This window comes from Schistocerca piceifrons, chromosome 2, assembly GCF_021461385.2.
Source record: "Schistocerca piceifrons isolate TAMUIC-IGC-003096 chromosome 2, iqSchPice1.1, whole genome shotgun sequence".
In the NCBI taxonomy this organism is placed as follows: domain Eukaryota; kingdom Metazoa; phylum Arthropoda; class Insecta; order Orthoptera; family Acrididae; genus Schistocerca; species Schistocerca piceifrons.
Window position 1 is genome coordinate 456,145,811 of NC_060139.1, and position 13,056 is coordinate 456,158,866.

General features: G+C 39.0%; 1 protein-coding gene across 1 annotated transcript in view; it reads right to left on the reverse strand.

Annotated features, from left to right (window-relative positions):
* LOC124777802 (sialin-like) overlaps positions 1-13,056 on the reverse strand; it is a 139,763-nt gene that overhangs the window by 65,991 nt on the left and 60,716 nt on the right. Inside the window, exon 2 of the mRNA XM_047253318.1 lies at positions 9,853-10,094. Within this exon, the coding sequence (XP_047109274.1) occupies positions 9,853-10,094 (242 nt within the window). The remainder of the gene's footprint in view (positions 1-9,852; positions 10,095-13,056) is intronic.

Here is a 13,056-nt window from a genome sequence, read left to right on the forward strand (position 1 = left end):
CTGACATCCATGGAATATGGTCTGTCAGGAGGCTACAATGCTTATGCATGTTCACCGTTCTGTCTATGAAAAATGGGCCTGTGAGCTGATGGTTCACTATCCCGAACAATACATCTACACTGCATAGGTGCTGACATTCCACTTGACACGACCAGTGAGTATTGTCAACAGACCAACAGTACTTGAAAATGATTGGTAAATCTGGCTTCATAGCTAAACAAGATACATGATACATCTGGAGCATCCTTAATGCTCATGGTAAATCCCATTGTCCACTCATGACCTAGTGTTTGAACTGTCACACACTAACTGACTAGCGAGTCACAATGCACTCAAAGAACACACAAGCACATTGCCAGCAAACATAACAACATCATACCTACCACTACGCAGGTTGAATGGCACAGACAAGTGTTGGTACAGAAACTTTTCAAAATATGATATCTCATAAACAACTTGCACTATACTTCTGCAACAAACGCCACTGACTTCTGATTTTCCCTACTTTTAAGTTGTTACTGTCAATACACATTGTTTCTTTTAAAAAGTGTATGATTGCACAAAAATACACTTTCTAAGTATTCTTATAATCCATTGATTGGCTAAAAATATGAGCTCCTGACTACCAATCCATTCTGTAAAAACCACACATCAATAGTACTTTCCATTTCCACAAAATCTGTGGTGCAAGTTTTAGGTGATTCATCCTGTACATAAATGACATAGTGAATGAAGGTGCAAGTCCCATGAGACTTTTAGCAGTTAATGCTGTTGTATACAGAAAAGTTATAACGCTAGAAAATTGTAGCAAAATGCAGGAAGACTTGCAGAAGATCTTTGCTAAGCGAAGGGATTGACAGTTGACTCTCAGCATAAATGAATGTAACATATTGTGCACATCAGGCAGAAAGACCTATTATTGCATGATTATATGATTGCAAAACAATCACTCACACCATGATATTCATAAAATATCTAGGCATACCCATATGAAGTGATTTAAAGAGGAACAACCATATAAAACTAATCACAGGTAAGAAACTAATCACAGGTAAGACAGATGCCAGACTGAGATTCACTGGAAGAATCCTTGCAAAATGTAGTCAACCCACAAAGGAGGCAGCTTGCAAAATGCTCATTCAGCCAATATCGATATATTGCTCAGCAGTCTATAATCCATAACAAACATAACTGATAGATGAAACAGAGAAAAGCCAAAGAAGAGCAGTGAATTTCATTACAGGTTCATTTAGAAAGTGTAGAAGCATCACAGAGATTCTCAGTCAAATACAGTGTCAGACACTGCAAGAGAGGAGTTCTGCATCATGGTGTGGTTCAGTGTTAAAGTTTCCAAATTTTATGTTCCTAGAAGAGTCAACTAATATATTGCTTGGACTCAGACATGTATCTTGCTAAAAGAGCATGAAGCTAAAATGTGAGAGATTTGGGGTCACATGAAGGCCTACCAACAATCTTTTTCCAGCAAATCATTCACAACTGGAACAGGAAAAGAGGGAATTGTCCTTGGCATGTGAAGTATCCTCCAAAATACAATGCAGGGTGGCTTACAGAGTGCAGATGTAGATGTAAATAACGGTTCTCACATGCTCGTTAGACAATTTTCCAAAAATGTGTTAAAAGTATTTTGCATGACTGTCTTTCCGTAACCTCTGCAATGAATCCATACACATCCCAGTCTATATTCAATAGTTAAAGTCGCCTTCAGCTAGTATTGCATGATCTGAGTATTTATGTGCTACTGACCATAGACTTTCTTTGAATGACTCTAGAACTGTCACAGTGTAGTCGGGTCGCTGGTAAGGAACTCTGACAATTAACTTGGTTTAACTTGCACCTATTACACATGACCAGATAATATCACTGTCACACTCAACTTCGACCTCAAAAGAGACTATATTTTTGTCAACTGCAATGAACACTGCCCCTCCAATGGTCTGTAATCTGTCTCTCTGGTATACATTCCATGATTTGCTAAATATCTCAGAGCTTTCCACTTCAGGTTTCACCCAGACCTTGGTCCCAAGAATAATGTGAGTGTGAAAACTTTCCTGACAGTTTACTGTTAAAATTTTGACAGTCAAAGTGTCTTTATTCTGAATGGAATGTCATCTGACTTCACTTGCTGTGTATTGGCTGGCAAGTGTTCATCAAAGCACATCAAACTACTGTCTAGCCTAAAAAACCCTCATGTGTACTCCACAAGTACTCTGCTTCCTTAGTAGCTGCTACTTTTGTATAGTGGACTCCCAACCTATCAAAGTAAGTCCTACAAATCCCCACACAATAATGCAGGTCTAGAAATCTGCAGCCAAGACCATCACAGAGTTGATGAAGCCTTTGGTTGAGGCACTCCACTCAACTCTAAACCAAAGGACCCTGATCAACTCTCGGAACAACACTGCAAATTGTGAGCTCTGCTTGTGCAGATGACTGCATCCTGCATGCTCGATATCCACAGGCAAGACCAACTCCATATCTCAGATGAGGCCCCCCTGGCAGACATACCAAGTGCACGTTGACTTCCTTTCTAGCTCTGAATGCTACCTGCCTAAGGGGCTCCAAGCAAGCCTAACGCTGGAGATCCTGATAACTAGTAAACCTCCCCCCCCCCCCCCCCCCCCCCCCAGTGCCTGCTCAGACCCTGCTGAAGGAGCAACGACCAGTCCACTAAAAAGTTGAATGGATGAGGCCAGGTGACCAGTCTCCACATTGAACCTCCATCTCGAGTGATGTGAATGTGTTACCTCCTGCCACTCAACTGCTGTGAGGGCAGATCCACATGGTCATGTGCACTAGGAGGTGCTTCGGAAGCAGAGCCCTTGGGCAAAACAAGCGACACCTGAGGTGTCCCATGCGACTTGCCAGATTGTCTGGCACTGCTATGCCATACAGTAGCAGCCTGAAGGTGATGGACCATAGATCTCTTTCAGAGGAAATATTTACTATACATTGATGGATTTATCCATCACTTCCTGGTAGAATACTTTCATATCTGAGACTGAAAAACAAATAAACTGCTTTTTTATTCTGCTAATTTGTGTTTAATTTAATTAGTAGAATAAAAATGCAGTTTGTTTTTTCAAACTTAAATAATATATTTTCTGATAAGATCTAGAGAAATTTTAACCACAGAGAACTAAAAAATCATATAGATCTAAATACCACTTTATGTAAAATAATATGGAGCCTCAGAAGGAAAGAAAATAAGACTTCTACACAACTAATCAGTCATTTTCATGTAAGAAAAAAAGACAAAAATGATGATATACAATGAAAATGATTAATATCAAGACAGATTCCTGGAGGAAGCAATCAGAAAATTAGACATATCATGGTTGGTGATTTTAAACAGAAGTAGCATACAGATGGAGAGGAACAGTAACAAATATATAAGTTTTTGAAAGCTCATTTACATACTGTAAGCTATATTCAGTATTTGCTGAAATGAATAAAAAATGAGAGTCCAAAAATTTTAGAGGAAGAATGACATAGATATGGAAGGATTTAATGGTATGCACAGTAAATACAATTACATGTAAACCAAACAGATCAAAGTATTCTCTCCTGCAAATTTTAAAGATAACTATACTCTTTTTATTAAGATGACTTAAACAGACAAACTGGTAAAAGCTAGGAATAAAAAGAAAACACACTACAAGGTGAAACGAATTAAAGAGGAGCTAGAAATAATAAATGAAACTGAAGCTGTAAGGCAGCACTTAGGTCAAATCAGTTTCAACAATATGGAATATAATTGGTCAAGACATTAAATGCATCCTAATTTTACAATCCCTAGTGAGTGTGTCATCTAATGAAAATAGTGATCTGACAAGAGAGGGAAATTATTTTCAGTTAACTAACAAATTTGACAGAGACTAAGAAAATCATGACCATACATTTGTTAAGCTGATAATACTCTACCTGATTGAAAGCACTTGGATATTTATCAGTAGACATTAACATAGGTTATGCCTACCCTTCACTTTTATGATTGCTTGAACTCCGATTTCAGTGAAGTGTCTAAATGTCTACAGAGGAACTGCCACCTGTTCTACCTCAAGACCCAAAACCAGGGTAATACAAGAGCTTGAACTTTGAAAAGTTGAAGTAGACCTATGGGGAACATTCCTTATCAAGAGCACAATTTTGTCAGTTGGATACTGGTGTCGGAAGTTAAGTCTGCATTTAACTCACCCAGAGGTGTTACATTATGTTCAGGTTGGGACTCTGGGCAAGCCAGTTATTGTCCACAAAACATTGCCTCACAAATCCTGCTTTGAAGACTGCATCGCCATACTCATACAAACAATCATAGTCTCTGAGTTGTTCCTTTACTGTACACAGAATAGCCTTCCACATTTAGTGTTTTCATAAGTGCAATAATGGGACCTCACTCTAATTATGAAAAGCACCTCCACACCATAACGCTACCTCCTTTTTATTTCACTGTTGACCCTACACATGGTGGCAGGTAATATTCTCCAGGTATTTGCTAAACCCAAACCCTTCCATTGGGCTGCCGCAAGTTATAGCACGATTCATCACTCCAGTATCCACTATCCAGTGGAGCTAGTGTCAGGACTTATGAGGAATTGCTCAACCATTGTACCCCATTCTTTTTAACTCCTAACACATGGTCATAGATGGAAGCCCTTTTGAATTCATGAATAATTCCTTCTTCTGATTTCATGCAATAATTTACAACCATCCCTGTCTGTCAGCCCATAAGGACAGTCTGGTTTCATTTCAGCTGTGATTGTTACTCTGCATTTCCAGTTCACTGGCACTGAATCACCATCAGTGAACTTGGGAAGCTACAGAAAGGTTGAAATGTCCCTTACAGACTAATTACTCAGTTGGTATCCAATGGATACTTCACGTTAGAAATCACTGAGTTCTGCTGACTGGTCCATTCTGTTGTTACTGCTTCTCTACTAGCAAAACCTGCTTTTATACTGGCAACTCTGCCTCTTGTGAAATCTAGTGGTCAGTTCCACATTACACAGGACAGCCCAGATGCTTTTGATCAGATAGTGTATCCTTCAGCCTTCACTCATTGTATTCCTGCTGGAACTATTATTCTGCTTCACTGCATCAGTAAGTACAACTTTGGAGTTAAATCCCTTCTAATCAGTACAGGTATATGTGATCTCAAATAAACAAATAAATAGATGCTGCAGTATAATATATAGCATAATGAGGAAGCTCTACATGAATAATAATTGAAGAACATGTTCACTCAAATAATAACATCAAGTATAATTACGAGTTGTGGGACAAAAGTAATGAGACTGCCAATACTGTGAGTGATCTGACAATGCTGTGTTGTTCTGCCTGTGTAGACCAGTGTTTTTCTTCCTTCCAGATGCTCAGTCCAAGTTTCAGCTCTGTATAGCCAATGTGTGATTTTTGAGACCCCTATCAGTGAAGTTGCGTTTTTGATGTGTGTTCCAAAATTTAACAGTGGAATTTAGAGGAATGTTATGCCATCAAGTTTTCTGTTAAACTTGGGTAATACAAGAGCTTGAACTTTGAAAAGTTGAAGTACACCTATGGGGAACATTCCTTATCAAGAGCACAATTTTGTCAATTTCACAAACCATTTTTGGAAGGCCAAGAACACGTCTAAGATGAAACTCACTCAAGGAGTCTTCAATTTTAAAACTGACAAAAATGTCGAACATGTGCATGCTTTTGTGAGATTGTTCCTCCAGATCAAGCTGTCAATCAAATGTTTTACAAAGATGTCCTTGAAAGGCTTGGAAAAAGGGTGAATCGAATGAGGCTGGACATTGCAAATAAGTGGGATGCTGTGACTTCATAGGATTTCCTGGCATAAATCTTGAAAGTCTCTTCGGTTTGGCTGCCAGGTCTAATAATCAACTTAATTCAATATTTCAGTGATCCAACTGTTTGTCATCTTCAGAAGAATGCTGTTGCTGCAGAGTCCCACTGAAAACTGATACCAGGCTGCAGATCATCATCCTATATAGGCCTCCCTACTGTACACAGCACACATGCTGCTCATCACAGCTACTGCCCTTCAAGACTGGGCAGGTGGCGCTGCCCTTAGTAGAACACCAGTGGCCATGGTATATTGCACTCAAGGACTATTTTCAAACACTGGGCTGGTTGCACCGAAAAACATTCTGTTTTGATACAGGGTAGTACAGAGTCCCACTTCCTGCTAAGAGGAAAGCCATTGTTTTTATTAATCAATTTGTCTGCCAACCTTTCTCCAACACCACCACTGTGGGCCCATCCAATACCATATTAGAAAGATTAACCATACGGAGTTGACGTTTATCCCCTTCTGATGCTGTAGTATGAAAAAGAAGCCATTCAAATTTGGAGGACCGACTGGTAATGGCATTCCTATGTGCCCAATCCAATAGTGACCAAGTGGAACAATGTATCCACTCCCACACATTTCTTGAAAGCTGCAATGACAATTCCAAATATAAGTAAAAATAGATCTTTGGAAACAATATCCAGTGGTATATGGATAAAACAAATCTATTCTCTCATCAGTTCTTGACTGGAATGTTCTAATCCTATTAGCCTTCTAACTATTAATAAACAGAACAAATCTAGCAAAGTTATGAATAATAGCTTTGTCATGGCATATCAGTAATACAGCAAGTATATTGAAGAGCTTTCCTTTCTTCCTCCAAAGCTTATCCAACTTCTGTACAAGTTTCACTATTTTCTCCCCATCGATGTGCTTTATGTCACTTCATAGACTTTCCTGGCATAACAAGTCTTGAAGTTTCTTCAGGTATGCTACTGTATCCTACAATCAACTTGATTCAATATTCTGGCTATCCAGCTGTTCGCCACATCCATAAGAATGCTGCTGCTGCTGAGTCCACTGAAAACTGATACAAAGGCTGCAGAGTGTCATCCTATATAGGCCTCTGCACCATACACAGTGCTCGCACTGTATACGGTGCATGCACCACTCATTACAATTGCTGCCCTCCAAGACTGGACTGGTGGTGCTGCCCTTAGTAGAACACAAGTGGCAATTATATATTGTGCTCAAAGACTATTTTCAAACTCTCGGGCTGACCACACTGAAGAACTTTCTGTTTTGATGCAGGCTAGTTCAGAGTTCCATGACCTGCTAAGAGGAAAGCCATGCCTTGTCAAGTTGTCTACCAACCTCATTTCAGTTGCCTCTTTATAAACACTGCCCCAAAAACTGGAAGTATGGGAAACTATCATCGTCTTGTCAAATGTCATCCCGTGTCCCTCATTTAAGCAATTTGTGCTACAACTGATTTTTCCAGTTGTTGTAGCCTCGTATATTGGGAATGTTCCATTCACCTTTCCTTAACTGTGAAAATGGATGGTTGATGTAAGCCTTCCTACCTTGACATAAAATTTTATATATGTCAGGCTTTTTCAGACCCAGGTCATCTTTCACAGAGCCAAGTAGTGCCCTAATCCTGAAAGGTGGATGGAACGTAATCTTAATTTTAAAACTTCTTAAACTTTTTCCAGTCTTAAACGATATGACCCTAGCATAAGGAATCTGTGCTCCTCTTTGTGCACCTCTGGGGATGGTCCAAACTCTGTAGCCTGACAAATCTGCTTCTCGGAGTATCCATTTTTCTCAAAAACAGCCATCAAATGTGCAAGTTCTTGGGTGAAACTGTCTGCATCACAAATGGCATATGCTCTGTGTACCAGAGTACTAAAGATACCATTGCATTGGTATGTTGGATGGCATGCAGATACTGTTTGATGTGTGTCTGCTTTCGATAAACCCTGTGTCCAAAAGTACCATTATGTTTTTTGTTAGCCATGATGTCCAAAAATGGAAGCATTCCATCACCTTCAATCTCCATGGTAAATTTAATGCTGGAATGAAGATAGCTGAAGAAAACATGTTGAGAGCATCACGTCCACGAGGCCAGATTATACATACTGAGGACTTTGGACCATCCTTGGTGGCGCACTACGAGGACCACAGATCTGTGGCCTTTATTCCTTATTCTGGGGACATATTGTTTAAGACTGGAAGAATTTAAGGAGTTTTAACATTTAGAGTGTGTTCCATCCACCTTTCAAGATTAGGGCACTAGTTTGCTCTGTGAAAGATGATTTGGGGTTAGGAAGCCTGGCATATATAAAATTTTATGTCAATGTGGGCAGGCTACATCGGTCATTCAATTCACACTGTTCAGGACTGGTGCATGAAACATCATCATCATATGAGGCTACAACAGCCATAAAAACTGGTTACAGCAGAACAAAATTTGACAAGACTGTGATAGTTTCCTACACTTCTAGATTGTTGGACAGTTCCAGTTTTTGGAACAGTGTTTATAAAGAGGCAATTCAAATTAGATTGTCAGACAACTTGAGTAATACAGACAATGGCTTTTTTCTTAGCAGAACGTGGACCTCTGTACTAGCTCGCATCAAAACAGAATGTTTTTTGGTGGATCCAGCCTCTGTGTTTGAAAACAGTCCTTGAGTGTGATATGCCATTGCTGCCAGTGTTCCACTACAGGTGGCGCCACCTGCTCAGTCTTGGAGGTCAGCAATTGTAATGAATGGTGCATGCACTGTGTATGGTATGGAGGATTATATAGGATGACGATCTGCAGCCTTGGTATCTGTTTTCAGCAGGTCTCAGCAGCAGCAACATTTTCCTGAAGATGGTGAACAGTTGGATCACTGAAATTTTAATAAAGTTGATTTTGGGATCTGGCAGAAAACCCAAAGAAACTTTCAAGTGGATGCTGTATCACGACAATGCCCCAGTTCAGCTAGCCTCTTCCATCACAGTATTTTTGCCCCCAAAAGGCATTCCCATTGTTCCACAGTCCCCCTATTCACCTCATTGAATCCTTGTGACTATTTTCATTTCCCAAAATTGAGAAATGGGACAAAAGGACATCATTTTAGGAATCCAGAGAATATTCAATAGAATGTGATCAACAGGTTAAAGGACCTCCCAGCTGAAGCCTTTCAGTGCTGTTACCAACAATGGGAAAAATTGCTCCACCAGCATATAGATGCCAAAGGGAACTACTTTGAAGGGGACAATATTATTGTTTGAAAAAAGTAAAACATTTGATACATAAAAAATCAATCTCTTTACTTTTCTCACATACCTCATAGTAGTGAAACACACCACACACACTACTGCTGGAAGCTAACAGCCAGTAAAACCACAGTCCGAAAACAGATGAATTTGTCAAGAGTTACAACTTAGATACTCTGTAGCTACTCATTTCAAATAGCTTGCAGCTAATTAAAGACATAATTAATCAATCTTTGTAGAAAGAAATAGCAAAAAATTCTCATTGTGCGACACACAATCAATTACTACAGCACAGCTTATCACAACAAATTTGATATCAAAATAATCAATCAGTAATGCTGTTGTTACAAGTGGCACATTATTTACTGAGCACTTGCTTACTAGTTAATGTGACATAAAGCCAAACAAATGGGAAAATGCAAATAAATGTACAGTTGTGGATGCTTTTTGACAGGATATCACATTTACAGTTCACATCCCACCATCACTGCTTCTTTTCATCCTAACTTTGCAGTTTTTACTAAAAAACAGTGGTAATCATGTTCCATGTCACTGCATCTTATGTGGTCTCTTGAAATAAAGCTAATCACCCTGCACCATCAGGCAACAATGCTGACTTGTTTCCCATGGGATATTTAATACTGAATAACGATATCATCAGCCCATCAGAAGAGCCTTCAGACAAATAACTTAAGTGACTCAGTCTGTGTTTTTCCTGTAGAGCTAGTAGCATTTGATGTAAATAGAATATGAAATATGAGTGGTGTACTCACATGTCCATCATCAATTTTGTTTGGTGAAGAGCTGCTGCTGTTTGATGCAGATTCTGAACCAGATATGTCCTCATGGTTGAAACATTCACTGACAATATTAGTAGCATTACTCAGAGGATTTGATGGCCGCCTGATTACCATGTCTACTATAGCAATGTTGATGTTGGTGCGGATCATGTAATTAACTGCTGTACCAATAAATATCAAATACCAAAGAACTGTCCTGGCATTGATACTGCATCCTGAAAAAATTAATTCAATATCAGCCTGTGTTGCATGACATACCTGTTTATTGAGAATCCACAAACAATGGACAACATTCTTACATTACTAAACAAACAAAGCAATTTCTAATCCTGTACATTTTTCACTTTATGTATTATTTTCAGTTTCTTTCAGAAGCTACCGTACAACAGAGCATTGATGCACTTTTCTGAGAAAATGTTGTTTATTCATGCTCTGTCTGTCTTCCATAAAGATTTTTTATGTTGCAAAATTAATTATGTAATCATAAACAAATACATGTGACTTACACACACTCACACCCACCCACCCACACACACACACACACACACACACACACACACACACACACACAGTAAATGCTGTTTTCGTTTACATGTTACTGTGCTCCAAGCATCGATCTGCTATAGGGAAGTGGTTGCCTTTCCCTTATTTTATGAATTGTTCCACCAGGTATCCATTACTGTTACCAAATGTAAATTAAAATCAATTCTTATTAATCACTCTTGCTACAAATCATTTTATTATTTAGATTTAAGAATTAAAGTTCGTGTTAGTAACACAATATGTAAGTAGCTTCTGTTCATATAGCATATAAATGATTGTTTTCTTTTGACAATTATCTATGTAAATATATATCGATATGAAAAGCCAGTCCGTGTTCATGGTTCACTATTGTATGAAGAATTTCCAGAGACTTGATCTGTTGATACTGGTGATAGGATGTGTATTACTGCTATTGAATTTGGAGACACTAGTATTGTGGAAGGAGAAACTCATTAACAAGGTTTTATATGTCCCAGAGGTAGCATATAACCTGATCCCCTTTGGTGCAGCCCTTCATAAAGGTATAAAACATCTGTCTGATAATAAGATATGTACATTTTTAAAGAGTATAAGGAGAGAGAGAGACATATCAGACTCGAAATTTAATATTATCTCAAATAATAAGTGCTGCTGAAACACTGATGCTTTTGAATCTCTCCTTGTTTCACGTGAAATAAGGGTACTTACACCAGAATACCAAAGAAATTAAACTAGTTTCCAAATGCCAAGATGTCTTTCAAAGATCACATCTTTCTGTGTAAAGACTGTATTATTGGTAAAGTGCACATACTACCATTTTCATCTATTGCTACCAGTCTGCCCCGATAGCTGAGTGGTCAGCGCAATGGACTGTCATGCCAAGGAGCCCGGGTTCGATACCCTGCTGGGTCGGACATTTTGTCTGCTCAGGGACTGGGTGTTGTGTTGTAATTATCATCATCATCTTATCCCCATCAACATGCAAGTCGCTGAAGTTGCATCAACTCAAAAGACTTGCACTAGGTGGACGGTCTACCCGACAGGAGGTCCCGCCTTACGACATTTCCATATATCCAGTGCTACCAAATAATTCCACCCAGTCACACAAAATTACAATCAGTTGATGTGCTTGTAAACACAGATTTATGGGGGAAGTAATGTTCCTGTTGATATTTAAAGACAATACAGTTATGGAGAACAAAGCATTTCATTGAGCGCAAATGCAATGCAGCTTAGTGTTTGAGAAGTTTTTTTTAAGAGGCTGTGTTACATGCATGCAGGATATAGATTCAATGATTGATAAGCAATTTTGTTTTTTAAGTTGTTCATTTTGCATTCTATGGATCCACATTACGAGTGTGTCGCTAAGATGCAGAACGTGTCACAAATCAATCAAGAGGTTGATAGTTTGAGTTTCCAGTATGGCATCTTGCACCATAAAATAGTTCCATATAGCCCAAGAGAAAATCACTTCATTGAAATGGGAAACAAGTGCTTTTTAGTTTGTCAGGACTTCTCTGCATACAAAGGATGCCATTTGAAATGTGGGCAGAAGTAATGAAATATACTGTTTACACTCAACTAAACTGAGACAGTGGAAAAAAGTAATAACATATGAACTGTTTCTTAAAGAAGTCAAACTTAAAAAGGATGTTTACATAGTGTATGTTGCGTACCAGGCTTCAAGTTACACAGCAGATGCTATGAGAGACCACCACCACACAGGCATGACCACTTGCCTGGAGTCTCTCAGTACCAAGCAGAGGCCTCCAGACTGTGCTCATAAACTCTGACCGCTCTGCTTCCACAATATCTCCATCTATGCAGTGTACTTCTTCACGATAGGGTTGCCAGCTGCCAATGGGATTGCTGTCTGCCATGCACTACATTACTTCCACCTTGTACAGGCAGAGATGGAAATCCTTCCACTGACAGGCTCGAGACAGGACATGCTGCAGAAATTCACACAGTTTTGACCTGCCAGCCAGACAGTTCAGTTCAGAGATTGCAGCCAGCTCTGAATACAACATTCTGACTTTGCAATTACTATTTATGAAGAACTAGTACTATACAAGAGTGTCCACTATATTACTTTTAGTTGTAGCAACAATATCATAGACTGCCAAGAGACTGCAAAGTTATTTAAGCTTCATTGCTTTAGGTAAATGACATGGAAGTGACACACATCAAACCACACCAAATTTAAGTACCTTTTGTAACACACACTAAATGAATGTTATTGATTATTCCTTATTTTGTTGCCACGTATCTGTTGTAGGTGTTGACAGATGTGAAAATTACCGAACTATCAGTTTAATAAGCCACAGCTGCAAAATACTAACACGAATTCTTTACAGGCGAATGGAAAAACTAGTAGAAGCCGACCTCGGGGAAGATCAGTTTGGATTCCGTAGAAATACTGGAACACGTGAGGCAATACTGACTTTACAACTTATCTTAGAAGAAAGATTAAGGAAAGGCAAACCTACGTTTCTACCATTTGTAGACTTAGAGAAAGTTTTGACAGTGTTAACTGGAATACTCTCTTTCAAATTCTAAAGGTGGCAGGGGTAAAATACAGGGAGAGAAAGGCTATTTACAATTTGTACAGAAACCAGATGGCAGTTATAAGAGTCGAGGGACATGAAAGGGAAG